Source organism: Strix aluco, chromosome 3 (assembly GCF_031877795.1).
Source record: "Strix aluco isolate bStrAlu1 chromosome 3, bStrAlu1.hap1, whole genome shotgun sequence".
NCBI lineage: Eukaryota > Metazoa > Chordata > Aves > Strigiformes > Strigidae > Strix > Strix aluco.
This window is the reverse complement of record NC_133933.1, coordinates 103360594-103388138: the sequence shown is the minus strand read 5'-3', so window position 1 is coordinate 103388138 and position 27545 is coordinate 103360594. Positions and strand designations below refer to the sequence as shown.

The window sequence follows — 27545 nt, the reverse complement described above, 5'->3', positions numbered from 1 at the left end:
TGCATACTGACTTTTATCTCTGGTTACAGTGATATCCAGGTCCTCTAAATTTGTAGCTACTGTAGATCTCTTAGATACTAGCTACTTGAATCTGATTTTTAAAAGTATAGTTTCTAGCTTTCATCCTCTCATGTCAACCACCAAAATGGAGTGTGACGTATTGCTTAGTCCACTGTCCACCACTGGAACCACAGAAAGGTGGTCAGCTGAAAACATTGCCCGGAGAGACTCAAATATCAACTTCCTGTTACTTCCCTGAGCTTTTCTTCATGATACATTAGACACTGACAGGTGTCAGGTCTGGACTTTTCAGCATCATAAACATGGCTGAATCCTAACCCCTGATTAAGAACTATAAATTATTTTTATTATCATGAACAATAATCATCTTAAGGAATTAATATTGAAGCTCTACAATGAATTTAGATTTTCAAGAAGCTTTTGAAAATATTCTTTGACAAAGGCTCTATCAAGAGTTCAATGTCAAGGGATGAAGAAGGAAAGTCCTCTAATGGATTAGTAACTGGTCAAAGAACAACCAATAAGGATTAGGAATATACAGTAGAACAGTGGTTCTCAACCTGTGGTCTGTGGAATCCTGGGGGGGCTGCAATGTCATCACAGGGGGTCCACAAAGGCTTAAAGCAGGGGTGGGGAATGTCCAGTCTGGAAATATTTGTTCTAGCCCATAGCAAGCACTGCGCCGCCTTTTCCCATTAACAGATTAATTTATTTCCCCTTCTCTCCAAATCTGAAGACCCTTCATGAGAAAATTGAAATAAATACTTGATGCAGTCTAATGTTATAAATCTTGAATTGTGTCTTGGTGGCAGAGAGCTGGGGATGAGTCTCTTTAATGAAGTAACAAGCAATAAGACAAGAGGTAATGGCCTCAAGTTGTACCAGGAAAGGTTTAGACTAGATATTAGGAAGTATTTCTTTACAGAACCGGTTGTTAGGCATTGGAATGGGCTGCCCAGGGCAGTGGTGGAGTCCCCATCCCTGGAGGTATTTAAGAGTCGGGTTGACATAGCGCTGAGGGATATGGTGTAGTTGGAAACTGTCAGTGTTAGGTTAACGGTTGGACTGGATGATCTTCAAGGTCTTTTCCAACCTAGATGATTCTGTGATTGTGTGATTCTGTGAAAATGAATTACAAGAGTCAGCACTGGAACTGACAAGAACAAACTGTAGAATGGTCTTACGGTACAGAATATCTGAATGAGAGAGGGGCAAACAAAATTCATTCTTCATGAATGCAAATTCATGCCTATCATCGTGAAGGGAAACAAACTGTAAGTTGACAAGCATAATACTAGATTTCAAAAGTGATCCTGAAAGTAGATCTTATGGAAAATTCTCTGAAAATATCTTTTCAATGTTCAGAAATTATCAAAACAGAAAATAGAATAGCAAGAACCATTATGAAAACAGTAAAGAATCAAATGGAAATAAGGTACTGTGATTCTACTCCAAAAGAACACAGTAAAATTGGAAAATAAATATAATTGGGGATTTAGAACATGGGGGAGATTAAACAAATTAAGATTCTTCAGTATGGAAAATAAATAAATATGGGAAAATTGAAGAGAAGTATGTAGAAACTGTGAAAGGCATAGAGAGGTTGAACAGGGAATAACTATTCACTGTTTCCCATAACACAAAGACAAGGTGGAACAAAATGAATTTACCAGGCAACTGGTTTAGAACAAATAAAAGGAAGTATTTTTCATGTGACACATAATTAAACTGAAGCACTCATTGCCACAGGATGTTGTCAATGCCAAAAGTATAAAAGGGCTCAAAAAGCAATTAGACAAAATTAATGGAAGAGTGAATGGAAAACCTCCATTCTGAAAATCCCCAAGTCTCAGATTGCTGAAATTTATAAGGGTATAACCACAGGAAAAATCATTCTGTGCTTGTCCTCATTTATTGTCTTTCCCAAAGTATCTACTAGTAACCATTGACAGAGACAGATCAGTGAGCTAGACAGATGTTTGTCCTGATCTAACAAAGTTGTTCTTGTAATTTGACACAAGAATTCAACTTTTTTTTCATTGGAAGTATGAATAATAGAATCATAGAATGGTTTGGGTTGTAAGAGACCTTAAAGATCACCTAGTTCCAACCCCTCTGCCATGGGCAGGGACACCTTCCACTAGACCAGGTTGCTCAAAGCCCCGTCCAAACTGGCCTTGAACACTTCCAGGGAGGGGGCATCCACAACTTCTCTGGGAAACCTGTTCCAGTGTCTCACAGTAAAGAATTACGTCCTTATAGCTAATGTAAATCTACCCTCTTTCAGTTTAAAACTGTTACCCCTCAGCCTGTTGCTACATTCCCTGATAAAAAGTCACTCCCCATCTTTCCTGTAGGCCCCCTTTAAGTACTGGAAGGCCCCTATAAGGTCTCCCCGGAGCCTTCTCTTCTCTAGGTTGAACAACCCCAACTCTCTCAGCCTGCCCTCATAGGGGAGGTGCTCATCATCTTTGTGGCTCCTCTGGACCTGCTCAAGCAGGTCCATGTCCTTCATATGTTGGGGGCCCCAGAGCTGGACACAGTACTACAGGTGGGGTCTCACGAGAGCAGAGTAGAGGCAGAGAATCACCTCCCTCGACCTGCTGGCCACACTTCTCTTGATGCAGCCCAGGATAAGGTTGGCGTTTGTCATGGATGAAAGTATTAACATGGTAATGATTTAGCAGCAAATCAAGATTTATTAATGACTAGAAACACTTAATCATTAACCAATTTAAGATTTACAAAATAATTCGGTTAAAATAGCAACTTGTCTACAGATTCGAAGATGACAAGATTCATACTAACTTACTACACGGTACCTTACATCTACATATATACATGTGTATTCACAAATACAAAACCTACAAACACACAAAGTATTTGGATCCAGTATTGCACCACCACAGCTTTCTGGGCTGTGATGCACATTGCTGGCTCATAGTCAGTTTTCCATCCACTACTACCCTCAAGTCCTTCTCCGCAGGGCTGCTCTCAATCCACTCATCACCCAGCCTGTATTTGTGCTTGGGATTGCCTCAACCCACGTGCAGGACTTGGCACTTGGCCTTGTTGAACTTCATGAGGTTTGCACAGACCCACCTCTCAAGCCTGTCAAGGTCCCTCTGGATGATACCCCTTCCCTCCAGCGTGTCGACTGCACCACACAGCTTGGTGTCATCAGCAAAGTCACTGAGGGTGCACTCAATCCCACTGTCCATGTCACTGACAAAGATGTTAAACAGCACTGGTACCAGTACTGATCCCTGAAGAATACCACTCTTCACCTCTTTTCCCTTGGACATTGAGCCATTGACTGCAACTCTTTCCAACCATCCAGCCAATTCCAAATCATAGAATCACAGAATCATTCAGGTTGGAAAAGACCCTTGGGATCATCGAGTCCAAACATCAGCCCTACTCTACAAAGTTCTCCCCTACACCACATCCCCCAGCATCTCATCTAAATGACCCTTAAACACATCCAGGGATGGTGACTCCACCACCTCCCTGGGCAGCCTACTCCACTGTCTGACCACTCTTTCTGTGAAAAATTTTTTCCTATTGTCCAGTCTAAAACTCCCCTGTTGCAGTTTAAAGCCGTTCCCCCTTGTTCTGTCACTAATCACCTGTGAGAAGAGACCAGCACCAACCTCTCTACAATGTCCTTTCAGGTAGCTGTAGAGAGTGATGAGGTCTCCCCTCAGCCTTCTCTTCCTCAAACTGAACAGTCCCAGCTCCTTCAGTCGCTCCTCATAGGATTTGTTCTCCAGGCCCTTCACCAGCTTCGTTGCCCTCCTCTGCACTCACTCCAGCACCTCGATATCTCTCTCGTATTGAGGTGCCCAAAACTGGTGTGGCCTCACCAGTGCAGAGTACAGGGGGACTATCACCTCCCTACTTCTGCTGGTCACACTATTTCTAATACAAGCCAGGATGCCGTTGGCTTTCTTGGCCACCCGGGCACACTGCCGGCTCATGTTCAGCTGCTTGTCAATTAGAAACCCCCAGATCCTTCTCTTCCACACAGCTCTCCAGCTACACCTCCCCAAGCCTGTAGCGATGCATGGGGTTGTTGTGGCCCAAGTGCAGGACCTGGCACTTGGTCTTGTTGAAGCTCATCCCGTTAACGTTGGCCCACCGATCCAATCTATCCAAGTCCCTCTGTAGTGCCTCCCTATCTTCATGCAGATCGACACTCCCGCTTAACTTGGTGTCATCTGCGAACTTACTGATGATACACTCTATGTCCTTATCAAGATCATCAATAAAGATGTTGAACAGAAATGGTCCCAACACCGAGCCCTGAGGAACACCACTTGTGACCCTCCGCCAGCTGGATTTAACTCCATTGACCACCACTCTCTGGGACCGTCCATCCAGCCAGTGCTTGACCCAGCAGACTGTTTGCTCATCCAGGCCATGGGCAGCCAGTTTTTCTATGAGAATCCTATGGGGAACTGTGCCAAATGCTTTTTGAAAATCCAGGTAGATAATATCCACAGCTTTTCCCTCGTCCAACAGTTGGGTCATCTTGTCATAGAAGGAGATGAGGTTTGTCAGGCAGGACCTGCCTTTCCTAAACCCATGCTGACTAGGCCTGATCCCCTGGTTGTCCATTATATGACTTTTAATGGCACTCGAGATGACCTGCTCCATGACCTTCCCTGGCACCGAGGTCAGACTGACAGGTCTATAGTTTCCTTGATTGTCCTTTCTGCCTCTCTTGTAGATGGGTGTCACATCTGCCACCCTCCAGTCCAATGGGACCTCCTCAGTTAGCCACGATTTCAGGTAAATCATGGAAAGCAGCTTGGCGAGCACATCTGTCAACTCTTTCAGCACCCTTGGGTGTAACCCATCCGGTTCCACAGACTTGTGTGCATCCAAGTGGTGAAGCAGGTCTCTGACCACTTCCTCTTTAATTGTGCTGACCTTATTTTGCCTCCCCTCCCCATCTCCCAGCTCATGAGGCTGGGTGTCCAGGGAACAGCCAGTTCCACTGCTAAAGACTGAGGCAAAGTAGGCATTGAGCACCTCAGCCTTTTCCTCATCCTTAGTTACCATGTTTCCCTCTGCATCCAATAAAGGAGGGAGATTTTCCCTAATCCTCCTCCTGCTGTTAACAAATTTATAGAAACATTTTTTATCATCCTTAACAGCTGTAGCCAAGTTGAGCTCTAGCTGCACTTTGGCTCTCCTAACGTTCTCCCTGCATAACTTCACTACATCTTTATAGTCTTCGTGAGAGACCTGGCCCCTCTTCCAAAGACAATAGATTCTCCTTTTGTTCTTGAGATCCAGCCAAAGGTCCCTGTTTAGCCAGACTGGTCTCCTTCCCTGCCTGCTTGTTTTTCGGCACACAGGAACAGCCTGCTCCTGTGCGTTGAAGACTCCTCTCTTGAAGTATGTCCAGCCTTCCTGGACTCCCATATCCTTCAAGGCAGCCTCCCAAGGGATTTTGTTAATCAGTCTTTTGAACAGGTCAAAGTTTGCCCTTCGGAAGTCTAAGGTGGCAGTTTTACTAACCCCTCTCTTTGTTTCTCCAAGGATCGAAAATTCAATCATCTCATGATCACTGCACCCTAGATGGCCTCCAACCTTTACTTCCCCCACCAGCTCTTCCCTGTTCACAAGAAGCAGGTCCAGGAGGGCACCTTCCCTGGTTGGCTCACTCACCAGCTGTGTGAGGAAGTTATCCTCCACACATTCCAGGAACCTCCTGGATTGTTCCCTCTCTGCTGTGTTGTGATCCCAGCAGATACTCGGGAGGTTAAAGTCCCCCACAAGAACAATGGCAAGTGACTGTGAGATTTCTCCCAACTGTCTATAGAAAGCTTCATCCACCTCACTGCTTTGGTTGGGAGGTCTATAGCAGACTCCCACAGCAAGATCTGCTTTGTTGGCCCTTAACCTAATCCAAACACTCTCACCCCGTTATCACTATACTTGATTTCTGAGCTCTCATAGCATTCTCTAACATACAGGGCCACTCCACCACCTCTCCTTCCCTGTCTATCCCTCCTGAAGAGCTTTTAGCCATCGATTGCAGCACTCCAGTCATGTGAGGCATCCCACCACGTTTCTGTTATAGCTGCTATGTCATAGTTCTCATGCTGCATCATGGCTTCAAGCTCCCCCTGTTTGTCGCTCATACTGTGTGCATTGGTATAGATGCACTTGATGCACCAAGTGGCCCATCCATCAAGACCATGTCTCTCCAATTTAGAGATAAGGATGTCGTGCAGGACAGTGTCAGATGCTTTGCACATGTACAGGTAGATGATGTCAGTTGCTCTTCCCTTATCCACCAATGCTGCAACCCTGACGTAGATGTCCACCAAATTTGTCAGCTGTGATTTGCCCTTAGTGAAGCCATGTTGGCTGTCACCAATCACCTCCTTATTTTCTATGTGCTCTAGCATTTTTTTTGAGAAGGATCCACTCCTGGTGAACTTCACTCCTATTCTCAAGTGAGCATATTATAAAACAAAAGTCATGGTTGGACTGTTTATCAGTGATTGGATAATGGTTGCAAATTAGTGATGAAATTACTTGTTTGATGCTGTCCCAACTCTGGCAATGAGTGGAAGCTCTTGTCATTTGATGGTAGAATTGATGTGGTCAGTCTGATTCCCAGAGATGAGATGATTGCATCCTAAACCCATATTCACAACTAAAACTCCAAATCAAAAGGACCTTGGTTCAATATACTGCAGCCCTCTTCATTAGCAAAGGCACATTGACTGGGGTACATCACAACACTTTCACTGACAATCATTTGTTGTGTGCAAGGTCTTAGGATGTGCTTCTGTAAACCCTCAGTAATGTAATTGGAGAGTAATTTTCTGAAAATTATTGACACTATCCAGGCTTATTCCCTGCACCTACCAGTTTTCAGGACTGGGGTTCTTGTCTAATTTTAAGTGGTTAGGGATTTAAAATTTCAGATAATTTCTCCTTTCAGAGTCCATGGAAGAGCTTCAATCTAGACAATAGCAAGTGACAAGACAGGGGTTAATGTAGAGAGTATCAATAGAGCCCGTGTTATTGGACTTCATTACTTTCAGAGATGAGACTGAACTGGAGTTTTGCCTATTCATTTAATATGTGTTTTCTTAACAGATAAGGAGGCACTGTGCTGTTGACTAGTCAAGGGAAGGTGATGGGGTAGTCAGAAAAAGAAAAAAACAGAAGCAGAGATCCTTTCACATTTGTATTACTAATGCTTTGGTTTGTACGATGCCCCCTGGACATAGTGGAGGATTTAGAAACCATTGAAAAATAATAATTAGTTCAGAAAAGACAACACTACTGAGGTTTCATGCTGATAATAAACTGTTAATTTTTTTAAGCTGTGTATCTCTTTTTCATTTTTCTGCATGTTTTGCATGAGTGTACTTCCTCCTTGACTACTGTGAGGAATTGAAATACTGTAATCATTATTTTGTGGAATATACTTGTTTTCCATCAGTACTATTAAATAATGTTGCTCAGAAGCCAGGCGGATTACTGGACATGTGGGCTCTGAGGCATATTGTGCTCTGTAAAAACAATCACTAGCAGTTCAGATAGCACAGATGATAAACCAGATACAGACAAGCAACAGATTTTAGATCCCTGACAAGGAAAGATGTAAATCAAGTTCAAATGGTTACAACACTGATAAATCCATAACTATGAGGTTCCATAAGAACAGAACAAACAAGGCTGTTTTCTAATAGTTTAATAGGGTTTAGTTGCTAAATGTGTTGGGAATAGACAATCTCTTGATAGCTGCAAAATTCTAGACGATCTAAGACATGACTACATGCTTCCTGCCAGTTTGCTTTAGTCACATTACCGCACAGAGTCATAGCTGTAAATTTGCCAACAATGTCAATTTTTTACTTACTGCTGAAATGAGCCTATGAGATCTCAGGTCCAGATGAATAGGCAGCAGTGGGAGGATGGCACAAACTGCTTGTGCAGATATGGCACTGGGGTTATGTTTCTCGGTGATCAGCATCTGAAAGCCATCAGCAAGCAGCTAATTGTCTGTAAATTACTGTATTTACCAGTTCAGCGGGGCAAATTCTAACCTAATGATATTTAAATTCAATACACCTGCTACACAATCAGACAGACCATAAATTAATTACTTTTAAATTACAGCTTTCTCACTACAAAAGCAAACAAATAAATGAGACAAAATAATGTTTTAATTTGCTCTTTCAAAGTTAAGTTCATAATTTGCAGTGTTTACACATTGATGGATTGCTGAGATCTGGATTCACTCAAATGCCACCTAACAATACTGCACCCATAGTGAAAAGGACTGATTTAGCTGGAATCTTGTAAAAGGTTTTCACTCCAGCTGTCTATTTCTGCCCTCTCATGAAATAACTGCTAACTTAGCACTAAGTGGCAAAACCAGCATACCTCTAAACATTTTGATCATATTTGCTTAATTCACTTCTTTTTCTGTTTTTGGTTGTACTTGTGACTTAGAACCAAAGTGTATCTGCAAAAAGGATCAGTTTTGCTCTGCAAATTTTTGGGAGGCTCATACAGCTATGAAATAGGAAATAATTTGTTTATATCCTATTTCTCATTCTCTTTCTAAGGGTACGAACACATCACTTTTTATCATGCTCCTACCTTAAACCTTCCCCATGGTTCTGAGATAAACCAGTTTGTCAGTCTAATATTACCTAATATTATCAGTCTAATATAATATAGAAGGCTGTGCCTTCTATACTTTCAGAGGCACACAAATAAACCTTTTAATCCTTTAAATACCATGGAAGTGTCTCTACTTGTTCTTTTGCTACGTTTTATTATCTTTGTGTGTGATACTTTCTTATTCAAACTCTTCGAAACCATGTTTCTTTTCCAGCCCTAAAGCAAAAGGGTAATGCAACCACCTTTCCTGCCATTTTTAATCTGTTAGGTTATTAGCACTGAGGTGTTTGCAATCACAATCTGTGGCAACACATCTTGTTAGAATTTATGAAAAATGAAATACCTCACTGCCAAGACAGGTCTACACTGTACATTTTGATAAACTGCTAATGAGTGCATTTTGATAAATGTAACCATATATTCTGAGTAGCTGGTAAATACAGTAAAATATAGCTGCATGTTGATGTCTTTCAGATGTTGATACCTCATCCAGAACACCTTATTTCTAAACTAGTTCTTTGCCTAGGCACAACTGGATCAGACAAACCACAACAGTTCCCTGAAAGTATCATACGCTGAATAGCACAGATTCTGAGATATAGGGCTGGTCCAATGGAATACTTCTGCTGATGCCTGTTTTCTGTGCCCCCTGTGAGATATTAAAGCCATATTCAGAATAGTCATCCAGTGCTCTCAAGTCTTATGCCCTGAGTGCAGAGGAGGATTAAATTAATGTTTGAAGCTGTTACTGACTTTAGCTGCTTGCCTCACTACTTCTCTGAAGGACCACCATGGACACCTGAGGGACCTCAAGAAAGGAAGGACATTTAAAAGGTCTGTGGGAAACCCTATCAGATCTTCCAAATTATGAGAAGATGGCTTTATCCTTCCTGGGGATGAAGACCTTGTTTCTGGATCGGTTAATGGCTTTTCTGAATAGCACACAAGCATCTCCTAATGTAAGGCTATTTGCTACAGTGGAAATCAAGGAAAATTAGCTTCAGTGTCCATAGGGAGATCTACAGCTAGCCCAGGTGAGCAGTACTGTTGGTCCTCTTCTATGGGCATGTATGTGTGTCTCAATGCTTTGGCTTCTGTTTTCCATTTTATGGGCACACAACCAGGCTCTGGGTATTCTGCAAACAGGAACATCTTGCAGGTTGGACTTACACCCATTCTCCTTCTAGAGATACAGTTATGAAGTTATAGCTATGAAGTCCAGCACAGAATCCTCCCCCAGGCTTCATTTAATCTCTGGAGCTGTGGCCTGTCTGTGCAAAGTCCACATCTATCAACATCCCTGTCACATTACAGCCACTGATTTCACAAACTGAACACAGTCTTTCCTTCACATGCAGGCACCAAGCTTTTTACTACAACTCTTCACTCTCTTCCACTTGACCTATCCTATCACTTCTGGAAGTTTTTCTCCCCCAGCAAAATCAGTTAATCTCCAGGGATGGAACAATAATCCCCTCCTTGGAGAAGGATATCTAGCAGACAAAAAAAAAAAAATTGCCAGTCATCTTATGATATGCACACTTTCCAAAACTTTGCTTTTCCAGTGACTCATGGATGATAGTATTTCTTGCCTGGGTGCTTGTCTTTCCTCGCAGTACCACGTTCTGAAACATTACTAGACATATGCATCCAGTCTTCTCTTGGCTTGAGCAAATAGGCATTTTCATATTCTTGCCTGAAACACTAATTGTCCACCTTGCTGTGCTATGGTTGACCGTTATGGTGTTCCAGAATATCAAGGAGAAAGACAATCCTGAGCTCACAGCAGAGCACGGCAGGAAATGAAATCAATTCTCCAAGACCTAACACAGGCTCAAGTAAAGAATTGCTAACAGCCACTCAGTCTTCCTTAGTATGTGATACATGGGAATGTCACTGTCTCCATTTGAAACTTCTGCATCCATTCACAATCCTTACAGCACAACTATCTGCTAGCATTAATTTTTCTCTTTAGAAACTCGGAAATTGAGTGGAATGAGGACGGGCCTAACAGAGGTGGTGATGAAGTTAGCAGGTCCCAGCCAGCCAGTCAGTCTGGACTGCACAATTTCTGTGCTGTAAGTGTCTCACTGAGCTCAGCAGTGATTCAGTGGCTGGGGACACGTCAGTACTCACATGCCTGAAACAGAAATATCATCACCTGCAAAAGTCCTTCCAGTGCAGTGTTTATGCTCTCACTCCAGCCCAGGTGAGAAGTTAGATAGAAGCAGTGGCTACATCTGGAAGAGTCAGCTTCCAGTGCAGCTGCCTCCTGGGGCAGGAGCTGAGCTCTGAAGCAAAAAGCAGATAGAAAAAGCCTGGATATGGCAGATTTGTGGAAAGTAAAGGGAAAGTTAGACACAAGACAACCCAAAAGATCACATAAAATACACAAGGAAAACTGACACAAAAGCATAATATATGATTTTTCCAATGCAGGTAGTGACCATTCATGACCTGACCTTGCATGTACATGTTGAATTGGCCCTACTCTGCTCTACCAGATAATTTGGCTCTGCGCAGATATAGTATAACTGCTTTTATCATTAGACTTCACAACTACGTCTAAAATCAGATACACCTTATGTTCTCAAACCTGCAGGTTTTATAAATTCATATTAAAATTCTACCAGATACAAACTAAAGACCGTCTTTTTTTAATACAACACTCTAGATTCATTTTTGTTAAGACTTATGGAAAAGTATAACATGACAAAGAGCTTGCTTTTGCTTTTGTATCTTTAAAACACCAACTTGAGAGCTTTTTCATTGACTAACAAACTGTGTGTACATATAGATAGAATTATACATGCACACACTACTCTCTCTATATATGTATGTATATATGGTAACCTCCTGATGTTTTGGGAATTTCAGCATCCTATAATTGTGACTTATACACAATACTAACAAAATAATAGGAAACAGGCCTGGAAAGGATCTTGGGAGGTCATTTAGTTTTTCTGTCTGCTGGAGTGCAGGATCAGCTTTGTCACAGTTGATGAAGTTTGTCTGTTCCATAATTAAAAGCTTTCAGTGATGGATATGCCTTGGTCCCCATTAAAAAAGAATAAAATTGTTTCAGTGCTAAGGTTGGAATTAAAACATTAAATTTAAAAATCTTCAAGACAGAGTACAATTTTTTTTCCTTTTGTTTATGCTTTGTTATAACAAAGTTCAGTACCTTGGTTTTTGCCCGATTTGACGATTTGAGACACTGAACAACATTTCTTATCAAAACCAATAGCATTGAATAAAAAAAGGACTTGGATGGTATTGGTTACAATGACATAGAATTCTACCAGCCTAAATCCCAGTAGAAAGAAAAAGTCAGAAAGACTCTCATTTATCTAATGAGAAATGCATTTACTACAATTTTTCAGATTTTTCAGACTTGTGTTTACTAGATCCTTTCTACTAACTGTAAATGCTATCCCAAAGTCCCTTTCAGCTAAGTGAGGCTAAGCTGGTGGTAAGAGACTGACAAGTTAATAAATCAACTTATTCTGCAATTAAAATTGCTTGGCTATATATGTGAAGTGAAAGAAAGCTTAATTTTCTTTATCTTCATGATTGCTCCAACAGTAGAGAGTTGTAACAGAAATATTAAGATTGGCATGGGCTGAATTACATACAGAAAAGTTTGTGTGCAAAAACACCACAAGAAGAGGTACTAGTGGATGAAAAGCTGGACATGAGCCAACAATGTGCACTTGTAGCCCAGAAAGCCAACCATATCCTGGGTTGCATCAAAAGAAGTGTGGCCAGCAGGTCTAGGGAGATGATTCTCCCTCTTTACTCCACTCTCATGACAGTCCGCCTGGAGTACTGTGTTCAGCTCTGGGCATCCCCCAGCATAAGAAGGACATGGACCTGCTCAAGCAGGTCCAGAGGAGGACACGAGAATGATCAGGGAGCTGGACCACCTCCCTTATGAAAGCAGGGTGAGAGAGTTGGGGTTGTTCAGCCTGGAGAAGAGAAGGCTCTGAGGAGACCCGATTGCAGCCTTTCAGTACTTCAAGGAGGCTTATAAGAAAGATAGGGAAAAACTTTTTAGCAGGGCCTGTTGTGATAGGACAAGGGGTAATGATTTTAAACCAAAAGAGGGTAGATTCAAACTAGATGTAAGGAAGAAATTTTTTACCATGAGGGTGATGTAACCATGGAACAGGTTGCCCAGAGAGGTGGTAGATGTCCCATGACTAGAAACATTCAAGGTCAGACTGGATGGGGCCCTGAGCAACCTGATCTAGTTGAAGATGTCTCTGCCCATGACAGAGGGGTTAGACTAGATGACCTTTAAAGGTCCTTTCCAACACAAACTATTCTATGATTCTATGATTCTAGAAGAAACAATAGAGTAAGAGCTAAAAGAAGAGCCTGTGTTGATGGCAAAGTACAAAACTGACAGCAATCAAACTGGCAAAAGCTGAGGAATGTGATTTTGTCAAGATCACAGGGCCCTGACCATGAGGTAATAGAGTTGTAGTGCTGACTAAATTATTTCTTGATAAGAGAATGATCATTATTATCTCTTCTATTAGCTATGTTTTAGAAAGTAGAGCTAGAGCTCTGATTGAATTTGAAGGATCTCAAATCTTTATGTGTAGTTAGGCATATTTGGAGCAAGATTTTCAGATTGGACTCCTCTGAAGTCTTAACAGCTGTTTTGGGTAGTTTTTGGATCCTACTATGGCAAAGGTGGAAGCCAAGCACTGAGATGCTTAAACTGGGACAGTGCAGAAACAATAACTCTGAGCATCAAGGAAACAGTCAGGATGACTTGCTGAAATGAAGCACTTACAGCCACCATGTGAAGGTTTTTGATGTATGACTGCATTGCATATGAGATTAAGACACCTAAATTTAAGTGTTATAGCTATGTCAGCTGTGGAACTGTTCTATTTGCTAGTAAGGTTATAGCCTTAATGTCTGCTCTAAGGTGAACTGAACTGCTCTTTAGACTCCAACTGTGTTGATTAGATTTACATTGGCTATAATGGGGCCATAGGCACGTCTGTATGCATCTAAATATGAAAATCTAAATTTAAGGGTCTTAATGTCTAGCCAAGTATCAATCATGCATAAGTCTTGCTCTAGATGCCATTAGTCTTTCTTTGTATGTGCCTCTAGATCACATTTCTGCAACAGTTTATGAATGTCCCTCCTTTTCATGATTGACATTTTTACTATGACTAATTTGTAATTTTTTTCACTTTGTTCAAATAACAGCACTAAATATGGGTAATTCATGCTTAAATTCAATATTTCTTGAATTAAAGTTTCATTTTGTGTAGTACAACTGTTTCACACAGTTAAAAATTTACATATTTGTAACTGCTCTAGTTGTTTGGTGGTAGCTATGCTTAGTGTAACAGGGTACCATACTCTAGGTTAATGTTTCCTGAAAATTTAACAATGGAGAGACTACGTGACATGAAATTCAGTATATCTGGAGCAATTACTTATTGTTTAGCTCCCATAAGTTTTCCATTATTCACAGATAACCTGCCATAGAAGAATGTTCAGATATTGCTATTGTAACAGATCAGATTGCATTTTTCTTTTTATAGTGAGAGTAAACTCTTGTTCTTGGAAGTCCTGACAACAATGATATCTGAAATCTCTTGCTTAGTCATATAGCAACATTCATGTCTAACGATAAAGTAAATTTCCCCCACATTTGACTGCCAGTAGTTTCAGTGCTGAATAAAATGCTCCGAGTTTCCAAAGACTGAGATTAAATCTGCCCTTTTTTCATGCTCTTCTTGCTTGTAAGCTCTCTATGACTGTCCTGTGTTAGAGTACAAGTAGAAAGCAAGACTTTGGGGTTTTATTAGCAGTTCTTTGCTTATTGTTCAGACCTGTGCAGTCCCTTAACTTTTATTTCTATTTTAATTTGTGTATGGTGCTCATGGCATAGTCCAGAATCTCACATAATTCAGCATGAAAACAAACCTTAACAAGTATTGTAGTTGTCACAATGTTGCTTTTCAAATCTAGTTTACTCATCTTAAACGTCACTAAGGTGTTGATTTTTGAACGATTATTCTTCCTGCTGTTACACACAAACACCCTTCAAAACTTCATTTTGATTGTGTTTATGTTTGCCCTCATTTGGGTCACTTTAAAGAGCTCCAGGAAGAAACATTTGCTTTGCTCCTTCCCAGTGGTTACAGAGTGAAGCTGATGAAAGAAGCTGGACAGGCAGTTCAGGAGAAGCAGCCCCATGGGAATACCTCCTCCCAGAAGGGCACCCCTTCTCCATCCCCTTCACTGGATCTATAACCTGAGGAGTTTTACAGAGGGCTTAGCATCCTTCCACCCACACACCTTTGACAGAGCTGAACACGAACAGGGCCATGAACAACCAAATCTGGTTGAAGATGTTCCTGCTCCTTGCAGGGGGGTTGGATTAGATGAACTTTAAAGGCCCCTTCCAACCCAAACTCTTCTATGATTCTATGCCTTCTTTGCTGATAGTAGCACTATAGTCTTGGATACTCCTGCATGTTCTTAGCAGTGTCTTATTTCTTTCAGTTTACATCCAAAAGTGCAAGGGAAATGAGCTCTAGCAGTGATATGGATAGCCTTTCACTAGCCCACATATATCCTGGCTGTGGTGTAGTACACAGATAAATTTTATAGTCCCATCATTAAATTTTCATGTCTGTCAGGAGTCATATGATGTAAAAAATAGCTATGGAAAATGTAAGATGGGTGGCAGAACATGAAACTCTTTTCTTTCTTGCTTGCAGCAACAGATTGGGGATATCCTGTTGCCTTTTAATTCTGCCAAAAATGTCAAAAGTCACTATGTAATTTCTCCTCAAGATAGGTTGTCATCAGCCTAAAGGCTGAAGTGATTCTTTTTCTGGTTTTATACATTAGTATCTGTTAATGTTTAATATCCGCCTACTGTGATTTTTGAAATATGTGATTTTTTAAAAATTTGTAGATTTTATCCTCTACTTATATAAATCAAGTTTAGTGGCTTGTTCCATTTTGCCCAACACTACAACTGAAAGTCTTACTTTTCAAAATTGCTGCAAAATATAAAATGTACTGAAACAGAAATCTAAGCCTGACTCTCCTATATGTCAGTTTAAAACTACTCTGTTGTCCTTTCTCTCTGTACCAATGAATAATTACATCATAAAAATGAAACTGTTTCAGTGTGTTTTTTTTCACTCCCCTATATTCTGTTGATTAAAGTGTTCTCACATAAAAGGTGAAGACTCTTCCAGATCCTGATATATTAAAATGAAAAACTGAATATATGTTTTTTACTGGCTATTACATTTTGGAGGGAATGTGTATATCCACTACCACACAGACTGCAAACCTCTTCATCACTCATCGGAAATAGCATGAGAGCATCCTCTAAATTGATCCCCTAAGAGAGGGTAGCTGGGAAGATGTCTGGTTTGGCAATCCTGTCAGGAGATTTTCAGTGTAGGTCCCCAAGCAATGCAGTGACATCCAGTGTAAGGTGGCAGAAGTACCTCAGTGGCAGAAATTCACACAGTACATGAATTGCAGGATTATGTGTCGAGGAAGGCAGGATTATAAATCGAGGAAGTTGGCACTACCTGAGTGAAAGACTTTTGCATTAAGCATCATTTGGTATAAGACCTCTGCCTCAGATAATGGAGAGAACTGTTATCTCCCCACTTTGTTGGTATTGTGGGGAAATAAATGGCTTAAAAATTGCAAGGCTCTGAGACCAACAGATAAATAGTTTTTCACATAGCTTTCTAGGATAACACACTGTGTTCAGAACCTATGAGAAAATGCTTAGTCTAAACAGATGGACAATGTGAAATAGTGAGGTGGAAAATTTACAGATGGCACAGAAATATTCTGAGGAATGAAGCCAACATTTTCAAGTATAAATCCTCAGAAGCCGTGCACATGGTGGAAGAAGCATCTTGTCTGAAAGAAGCTGCTCAGAAGTGTTGGCTCCACCATCACAGACTGCCCCTGGTTATTTATTTCAGGTTTAATTCTAGTTTTAGGACTTAAGTGAGCATTCAAGCTTAAAAATGGTCATCTGTTGCTCACTATAATGCTCCAAACCAGGAGTAAGGTGGGTCAAGCAAGTCATACTGTGAAATATTCACACATGATAGCTGCTCATAGAGCCAGACTCCCAGGTATCACAATCGCTCTTCATTACCTAAGGAAGCATTAGAGCATCAAGCACTTGTTACACATGGGCATCAGCTGATTAATTTGGACAAAAATTTGTCCCAGAAAAATAATAGTCTGTGTGAAAACAAGCAAAAAACATTACAGATTCTCTTTCTCTTCCTTTTTCCTCTTCTTTCCCTTTCTTTAGTTTATATTTTCCATTTTGCTCATTCCATATTTTTATCTCATTTAACCTCCTTCAGAAATTGTATTCCCAATCAAGCCTACTATTTCCCTATTTCTCACTCACTAACTCCTACAGTGCTTTAAATCAGGCTTTGGAATCAGTGTACTGAAATCCTCCTGTGTTTGACATGTCAATGGATCAACCGTATTCAGATTTCTGAAGGTGGTATTTCCTATCTCTGACTGACAGAATGAGTTCAGGACAGATGATTTCAACCTCCTCTAATTTTTTCTTTTTGTAGCCCAGCTCAGATTTTTTTTTTAAATTGACACCTTATAAGATTAAAATTTCTCATTTCTCTTCTTTTCCTCTTCCCATCATCTTTCACCAATGATGTCTTCCCAACCTTATCTCTTTTTTACTTCTATAAGATCAGATTAACTTACACTATTTCTTCAGTTTTAATTTATATTTAAGAAATAAAGCACTCTGATGGTACAAGGAATGACTCTTCTAGTTGAATAGTCACACATTTTTAGAAATTGATGACAAAGAATGATACAATATTTCACTATCTTAGTTTTTGTAGTTCACAAAACAATGTTATGCACTTCAGAATACATATAAAAATTTGGTTATACATATACTGTACATATAACATATGTGTGGAAGGATGGGCAGGTGTATGCATGTGTGTGGATATATACCATCATTTCAAAAACAAGATTAGAAATATAAACTGGAAATCTGTCACAGAAACACATAAAGCCCCCAAATGACTGAATTTTTACTTTCAAAAAAGCAGCTGGTTTATGATTAATTCCTGCATCTACTGAAATAAAACAGAGTGGTTATTCATTTCTACCCATAAATGAATGCCTTTAAGGCTTTTTCTTCTGTGCAGGTCATATGTCAGTATATTCTTTCCTTTTGAAAAGAAGATAAAGTTATGAATATGAAGAAGATGTCAATATTTTACTAAATTTGGATCAGCTTTGCAGTTGCTGAGGGTAAATTTCATGTATTCTCAATAGAAGTTCTCCTGGAGAGCTGTGGATTCAGTCCCAGTGTTTCCAGTGTCTCATCATGACAGACAGAGTATATTCCAGTCATACATAAAGCCATCTAATGAAACCCATGACATTTCTTAAATTATAGCATATTTGAAGGACATTTAATTTATTATGCAAAAGCATCCATTATGAACATATGAGCCTTGAAATTAATTCCCAAAGTATATTTGGAGACAGGTAATCATATCATTGTGTGGAAATAACTAAATTTTCTAAATGTTATGTTGTCTATTTTAAAGCCCTTGTCAGCATGTTTAGAATAACTATGTGTCAAAAAGTTCTTTAAAGGAGGATGAACAATCAACAATGTGTAACTCAGAATACCGCTGAGTTTGGAAACCTAGAGAAGAAAGTGACTCATCTTCACCAAGCTTTCCTCATTCATGATTGCCACACAACAGCAGTACTCCTTTTTCTGGGCAGTAAGATACTCTAATGGAACAGTTGGTTGAAATGGCATTTTCGTCTTTCACTGACTTATGATGATGAAAGCATTGTATATTTAAAACTACTCATGCAGTTGTTAGAAAAAATTACTTGTTTTTCTGAGTCCTCTGTGGGTCTTCGGCAAGCAAGTTGGAGGATGGTTTTAGAAAATGCCTGTATAGCACAGACAGAATATGTGTTCTCCTAATGGAGGAATCCCAGGAGGAACAGCAGAGCTGACATCTGACATACACTGGTTATTAAACTATATCTCAGAAGTGTACCAGAAGTGGATTTGCCAGCCATGTCTCCATTAATAAAGATGAACTGATGTAGCTACCATACCTATTAACTCTACTGGAATGAAAGTTAACCAGATTATATGGAAAACAATTCAATTTGCCAATAGCTTTTGAGATTACTTTAATTTTGATGTGGAGTGAAAAGAAAAAAAGAGTTTTTTCACAAATGAAATTCTGTTGAAACAACTCATTACATTTCAAGAACTCAAGTTGTGTGATCACTAGAAGTAATCAGACAACCCTGCCAGAGTTCCATCATAATATTAAATTCTGCTGAAACTCCATGAAAATGTACACATCTAAGAAATATTCCAGACATCACAAATCTGGATATTTCAACATCTTTCCATTTTAGTGAAGTAGTTCATATAATTGTGTAGAAAACTAACATGAATGCTACCACTCTTCTCTTACAACACTGCAACCAACTTAGTAACATGAGTCTTATTTTGCCCCTTCTAAAGGAAATTGGTTAAAATGGATAGGAAACAAATGCAATGAAAAACAGAGGTATTTTGTGATCATCATTCTTCACAGTTTAATTTAGATCTCTTGTATTCAAAATGCATATTTACTTCAATGAGGGGTAAGTTTCAAAAGGCATAGTTTCTCCTTTTGTGCTCTTAAAACTGCACTGAAGAAGCAACCTTGATATATGAGACTGCCAATAGGATTAAATAAATTAGCGTTTTAAAAATTATCCAGTAGAATATATTTTAATTTGTTGGGATAAAACAGGGAAAGGAAGGACATGACCACTCTGGCTAAACATGATCACACTGAGAAGTACATAATCTAATGCTGCCAGTGTCCGGTAGGAAGCAGTTAGGTCTCACTCTTTTCTTCTCTCCACCACTGCCCCTCTTTATTTTACTAAATGCAGCACGAAAAGCAAAACCAGAGTTCATGCAGCCATGCTGTGGAAGGCAAGACAACTTTCATTCTTCTACATCAGGAGGAACTCCAAATTAATCACACTTTCTAGGAGGTTTTCTGTTGCTGCATAATCTTGACTTGATGTTCTCATGTTGGTTAGTTTTTTTAAAAACAGAATATTTAATATAAAGTGTTGTTGATTAAAATTTGCATAAAGTAGCCACTGGCCAGCTGGTTCCAAGAGATTTAGTTATTTTGAATTAATTAAGTTTCATAATCTGGGGCAATTATACTTCTTACCCATGAGAAATATTTGACTTCTGCCAGTCAAGTGTGCTGGATTCCCTGATAGACTGGATTCTCTTCTGGCTTTCATCTTTTTGAGAATTATTTATATTTATGCTTTCAAATAGAGCTTCATTTAAAATGTAATTCTTTTATTTCTTTTATCACTCTCTTTGCAAAGATAGAAATGGCTACTCCCATTTCTAGAAAGAAGATATTAGGTTAAATGATGTTACAGCTGGTAGAAATAGAACATGTGAACTAATGCACTTCTAAATGTTTCTCCTCTTTTAAGGACCATTCACCAAGAACCCAACCCAACACTGACTGAAGTCAATAGAAATATACACTTTTTAAACTTACTATTCGATCAAATTAGGAAGGTGAACTGCAATATTGTTCTGTAGAAAGTCCCAAAATATAGGTAAGTAAAGAAAACCTCACAGAAGTGGGAAATAAAAGAGCACTAACAGTTTTGCCTGTATATTAGGCAAAGAGAATTTGTTTGAGATATATCTCTAGTGAAAGAAACCTTAGCATGGATGGAGCTATTCTACCAGTTTACTGCTAAAACTATACCAGGAACACTTTCTAAGGCTAACCAGGCTGACCACTCAAGTCAAGGTGTCATTCTTTACTCGATAGGAAAAGCGAAACACTCCCTGGATGGCATATGTAACCCATTTAAAGATAGTTTCACAACCATTTCTTCCCATGATAGTTTGAATTTAAATAACCCATTTCTCTCCATCCCAGCTGTTCATTTCTGCTTGTGTGCTGCCCCCATTGTTCTGTTGGTTCATTTATTTGTGTGGCCATGGATGAACCAGATTGAGAAGCTGACACATGTTAAAAATAAACCCAGGAAAAAAAAGATCACTACTTTAACCCAGTTATTTGCTTGATCCAGTTCACCAGCTTCAGAAAGGAAATTAAAGAAAATTTTGCTTTTTTTGCTTTTTGTCAGGATGTGCCTGCATTCTGGGACACTTGAGGTCAACTCAGGAGACATGGTCACTTTGTATTGACTCTTCTGCAACACATTTCTAACCCTTAAACACAAGGATATAAGGTCTGATGGTAGGGGTGAAGAATTTAGCAAAAGACAACATGTTTAGGTCATTCCCAGAGATTGAATTGATGGCTAGCAGAGACAATATACATCACTTAGAACTAATACCGAAAGTACATTTAAAAATAATTTTAATATTTGCAAATATTTTTCTACAGTAGCTATAAACAAATTATCTATTTGAATTGTGTTATAAACGTTGTTTAGGTATTTATGTTTCTTTCTTGAAAAAAATAAAAAGTTCTAAAGCATTTTGGTTTTTTCCATTTAGATGTGTGTTGAAAAATAATAGTACAAAAATATTTTATTATTTTAGAAGATCATTATTAAGATTATATATAAGAAATTAAGACGTCTTTGACTAGAGTCTGGCAAGAACGTCTTGAAATCAGTGGGAGGGAAGACAGTTTTTCTATGAAAAACTTTCTGTATTTCTATTCAGATAATGCTTCCTTGAAATTAAGGTTATTATTTTCTTCAAAATGTATCACAATAAATCATATGTGAATAACTTCACAGAATCCAGAGATTCCTGGAATGTGTGGGAGATAACTTTCTGACACAGCTGGTGAGTGAACTGACCAGACAAGGTGCCCTGCTGGATCTCCTCTTTGTGAACAGAGAAAGACTGGTGGATGATGTGGTGGTTGGAGGCCGACCAGGGCACAGCGATCATGAAATAATAGAGTTCTCTATTCTTAGAGAGGCCAGGAGAGGGGGCAGCAGACCTGACATCCTGGACTTCCAAAGGGCTGACTTTGACTGGTTTAGGCATCTGCTTGACAGAATCCTTTGGGAGACGATCCTAAAGGGTATAGGGGTCCAGGAAGGCTGGGTGCTCTTTAAGAAGAAAGTCTTAATGACTCAGGAGCAGGTGGTCCCCAGGTGCTATAAGAGAAGCTGGCGCCAGAGAAGACACCCTGGCTAAACAGGGAGCTTTGGCTGCAACTCAGGGAGAAGAGGAGACTTTACGGCCTTTGGAAGAAGGGGCTAGCCACTCACAGTGATTACAAAGATGCTGTGAGGCTATGCAGGGCGGAAATTAGGAGGTCTAAAGCCCAGCTGGAAATTAATCTGGCTTCAGCAATCAAGGACAACAAGAAATGTTTCTATAAGCATGTCAGTAGCAAAAGAAAGACCAGGGAGAGCCTCAATCCCCTGCTAGATGCAGGAGGAAACATGGTAACAAGTGATGAGGAAAAGGATGAGGTGCTTAATGCCTTTTTGCCTCAGTCTTTAATAGCAAGACTAGTTGTCTTGAGGGAATCCAGCCTCCTCAGCCAGAAGACAGATAAAGAACCCCCAGCAATCCAGGAGGAGATACTCAGTGACCTACTGCCTCACATAAACACACACAAGTCTATGGGACCGGATGGGATACACCCAAGGGTGCTGAAGGAGCTGGCTGGGGTGCTCGCCAAGCCGCTTTCCATGATTTACCAGCAGTCCTGGCTGACTGGGGAGGTCCCGACAGATCAGAAATTGGCCAATGTGACGCCCATCTATAAGAAGGGTTGGAAGGATGATCCAGGAAATTACAGGCCTGTCAGCTTGACTTCGGTGCCCGGGAAGCTGATGGAGCAGCTTATCCTGAGTACCATCACACAACACACGCGGGACAACCAGATGATCAGGCCCAGTCAGCATGGGTTTATGAAAGGCAGGTCCTGCTTGATAAACCTGATCTCCTTCTACGACAGGGCGACCTGCTTATTGGATGAGGGAAAGGCTGTGGATGTTGTCTACCTTGACTTTAGTAAGGCCTTTGACACCGTTTCCCACAGCATTCTCCTGGTGAAACTGGCTGCTCGTGGCTTGGATGGGCACAGGCTTTGCTGGGTAAAAAAACTGTCTGGATGGCCGAGCCCAAAGAGTGGTGGTGAATGGAGTTAAATCTGGTTGGTGGCCGGTCACGAGTGGTGTTCCCCAGGGCTCGGTTTTGGGGCCACTCCTGTTTAACATCTTTATTGATGATCTGGACGAGGGGATCGAGTGCACCCTCAATAAGTTTGCAGATTACACCAAGTTGGGTGGGAGTGTTGATCTGCTCGAGGGTAGGGAGGCTCTGCAGAGAGATCTGGACAGGCTGGAGCGATGGGCTAAGGCCAACTGTATGAGCTTCAATAAGGCCAAAGGCCGGGTGCTGCACTTGGGCCACAACAACCCCCAGCAGCGCAACAGGCTTGGGGAGGAGTGGCTGGAGAGCTGCCAGTCAGAGAGGGACCTGGGGGTGCTGATTGACAGCCGGCTGAACATGAGCCAGCAGTGTGCCCAGGTGGCCAAGAAGGCCAATGGCATCCTGGCTTGTATCAGAAATAGCGTGGCCAGCAGGGACAGGGAAGTGATCCTGCCCCTGTACTTGGCACTGGTGAGGCCGCACCTCGATTACAGTGTTCAGTTTTGGGCCCCTCACTACAAAAAGGACATTGAATTACTCGAATGTGTCCAGAGAAGGGCAATGAAGCTGGTGAAGGGTCTGGAGCACATGTCCTACGAGGAGTGGCTGAGGGAACTGGGGTTGTTTAGTCTGGAGAAGAGGAGGCTGAGGGGAGACCTCATTGCCCTCTACAACTACCTGAAAGGAGGTTGCAGAGAGCTGGGCATGAGTCTCTTTAATGAAGTAACAAGCAATAGGACAAGAGGTAATGGCCTCAAGTTATGCCAGGGAAGGTTTAGACTAGATATTAGGAAGCATTTCTTTACAGAACCGGTTGTTAGGCATTGGAATGGGCTGCCCAGGGCAGTGGTGGAGTCCCCATCCCTGGAGGTGTTTAAGAGTAAGGTCGACATAGCGCTTAGTGATATGGTGTAGTTGAGAACGGTCAGTGCTAGGTTAATGGTTGGACTGGATGATCTTCAAGGTCTTTTCCAACCTAGATGATTCTGTGATTCCATGATTCTGTGAATTCTGTGAACTTGTACAAGTGTGAGGAAATATTTCAGGTATTTAAACACATGTTATGGTCATACAAACTCACATTTGGCAAAACAAACAAAATTTTCAACAACTGCAATAAATGATTGTAAGTAGTAGGTAAGCATTATCTGTAGTACATAATTCCTGATTATTTGGCATTGATACCTTCAAAAGAAGGTTAATCTGTTATATCAAATTGTTACTATTATTATTATCTGTTATTATAAAATTGTACGGTTTTACATATTTATTTTTAAAGCTATACAGTAACATATATCACTTCTCAATACCAATATTATTTCCTGAAATGACTATGTTATTTCAAAGAATTAACTGTTTTCAGAAGAAAATGGGTGAAGCAGTAAGGGAGTTAAGGCTTCTTATCCTTGTATGTTCCTTCAGAAAAAGAAGTTAGCTCCACACAACTCTCCTTAAAGTTCATAGAAGATAGAAGCCTGTAATGCTTATCATGCCAAGATTTCACAATATGTCTAATATTTTTATTAGTTCCTGAAATGACTGATTTCACAGGAATGTAATATATTTTCTGTGCACTTTTCCTATTATTAATGTGATTTTAAAATAAATTAGTGTTTGCATGAGACTTGAAGTGGACTAATAAGATTATCAGCAAAGAGAGACTGGATTTTTCTGTGAGAAACTAATGTCACAATTCAAAGAAAGGATATAGGGAAAGTAAGACAGCTGCTGGTACGACAAAAAGCCTCTGTAATGCATGCGCATGAAAGATTTGACTTAGCTTCAGATACATACAAAGTCCAACATGCCAGCTGATACTTTCAATTTCCAGATTAGGAAGAAAATAAAGGCAACATAAACAGGCTAAGAGTCATCCTAGTCTTGCTAAGATACTGTTGTGTTTGCTACAGCAGAAGTAAGGCAAAAGACACAGTCCTGACAATAATTCTTCTGCAAAATTGATTGTCTGGACAACAGAACTTCCCTAGAGAGACAAGACACTAATAGATATTTAACTTCTTACTTTAGTTTGCAAAAAAGAGGGAAAATATGCTTAATTTATCATAATTTGTACATTTTTTCAGTTCAAACTCATGACTGTTCTGCCCTCCTCTTTCTTGACATAAGTTTAAGTATTATCTTCTTATCTGACTTACAGTTGAAAATAGAATAGAAACTGTCCTAACAGTGTTAATTCCATGTAACTTCACTAAAATTAGTTCACTTCTCTCATTTGCCCCGGTTTTAAAGTCATGTATTTTCTTCTATGGCACTGAAATAACTCCTGATTTACACAATAAACATGCAAGAGATCTGTGATCTTTTGGCATGGGATTGTTCTTTTATGAATATCAGTGGATTTCATTCTAAATTATGTATATGCACTTCTTCACATGCTTTAGCTGAGGGATTGATCTGGTTTTAGAAAATAAAAAAAAAGATGTAAATTAAATTGTTTATCTAGGATTTCTGATTGTCAGGATGCAGATAACTGAAGGCAAGTTGGAAAACAAACTACGCTTTCTCCTAGAAAAACTGCCAGAGTGTGTCTGGAAAAGCAACTGGACCTAGAAATACTTGATAAATACTTAATAAGGCAAAAATCCCATACTTCATTATCTCATTTTTAGCTGTTCAATATTCTTTACATTTATATTAGGCACTGTGTGTATCTTAACCAATTATTTAAAATATTTTTTTTATTTGACATTATTTTGATTATTTGATATCACTGTTGCACTGATGTTATTTCTTTTACAAAAATGAAATTATTTGGGGCTTGTACTAGTGCAATTTAGAACAGAATGAGGCCCTTAGAGTTATTGGAAGGGCAGGTGGCTGAGATAACCATAGCCAATACTTTCCAGTAGAAGAAGTTGGATGAGTTATTTTAAACTTGCCCAACAATAGTTGTTTAAACTGACATTTTCGATACTAAGCTGAGCCTAGAAGCTTTTAGAAAACGTATTTGTGAGAAGAGAGTAAGAAAAACCACATTGTTTTCTACATATTAAAAAAACCTGAGATCTTTCTTGCCAATATTTTAGCCCCATCTCACTCTCCCCCTGTCTCCCCCTCCTTCATTTTTTGGGCCACAGTTTTGAACTTGAGCAAGATATGGACATTTCAAGGATGGACCTGTCACTGTCCCTGTGAAATACCATCTTAAATGGCCACATTATAAAGCTTTAAAGTGCCACTCACACATACCCATAGAGACCTAAAAATCTTTAGTCAAAATCTTTAGAAATTCTGTACTCATTGAACACATTAAAGCTTTACAAGGCTTGTAGTGATGAGTAGCTTATTCCTACACAATCTCCATAAAGTGAATGACTGAGCTCATACATGGAGTTTTGGAAATTTTCCCTTTCTTGGCTGTCCCCAGCTGCTCTGTATGCTCTGCTGCTTCTGTACAAGAAGTGAAAACTGCAACCACATAGTCTGATTTTTTAAGTATTAAGCACTCAGACTGTAACAGTTGTCAGAGGGACCTCTGCTCTAGACGTATGAATTGCTAAAAATACTACCTTATTTGAAAAATGAGGCCTCAGCCTTCTCAGTTAGACACAAGAAATTAATGGAACCCTTTGACCTTAACCTCTCCATACTTCAGCTTCCTACAAATCAAATAGGGATAAAATATTCCATTATTTCACAAGGGCATTAAGACAACAAATTAATGAATTTTTGTGGTGATTTCAGATGCAAGTGATACATTTAATAGAAAAATCTATGAGAAAGGTAATGATTCAGAGAAGGATTTAAATAGTGTACACTGGCAGCTGTAAAGAATTAGGTAATATTTTAAATATGTGCTTCTATATCATAATACATAGACACTTGGATGCCAAATTAAGATTGCAGAGGCATTTTTCATTCTGGCACTTACAAACTTTTTAGTGCTTGGTTTCTCAACCTTACTCACATTTTTAGATTTGTGTATATGCATATAGTCTTTAAAACAGTGAATTTTGCTGCAGCAGCACTTTAAATCTGGAGGTAATGGCAAATTCTACCGCTTCTGAACAGAAAAGGACTTATTTATGACTGTCATCATTATTTCTCCTTGTAATTGTTATTAATTATTACTGACTGTATTTTGCTTTTACAGTGTTTTCTCACTGTATGTCCTGCCTTGCATGTTTGCAACTCATGAGAACTGAAGAGTCACTTCAAAGACACTGTCCCCCATTGCTTTGCAACACGCTCACTGCTGTGTAGTTGTGCTACCTGAGCACAGAGCTCTCTTTAAACACTTTAATCTTTCAGTTGCTGACCATAATGAAAAATAAATTACCAATACACTAACAGAGAAAGGATTCACTCCCCGATTTTTGCCTACAGGCTATGAAATCAGATAAATGAACAACAGAACAGATAACAGTTTACCATTTCTTGCCCTGTTTCACCTTTAAGGGACATTTTTACTGGCCAGTTTGTTTTAGCATCACTTGATTTTGAGGAATGTTAGAAATTTCAGTCTATGCTACATGTCAATACACTTAATAACGTTTTTAACTGTTGCCAGCTAAAATTAGCCATATAGATAAGTCCTTAATGTTAAATCTAGAGATGTGAAGGGGGTTAGCAGGAATATATTTTCTAC

General features: G+C 39.8%; 1 protein-coding gene across 1 annotated transcript in view; it reads right to left on the bottom strand.

Moving 5' to 3' along the window:
* The window catches only part of LGSN (lengsin, lens protein with glutamine synthetase domain), a 69478-nt gene extending 61449 nt beyond the window's left edge, over positions 1-8029 (bottom strand). Inside the window, exon 1 of the mRNA XM_074820784.1 lies at positions 7916-8029. Within this exon, the coding sequence (XP_074676885.1) occupies positions 7916-8029 (114 nt within the window). The remainder of the gene's footprint in view (positions 1-7915) is intronic.
* Positions 8030-27545: the final 19516 nt, after the last annotated feature.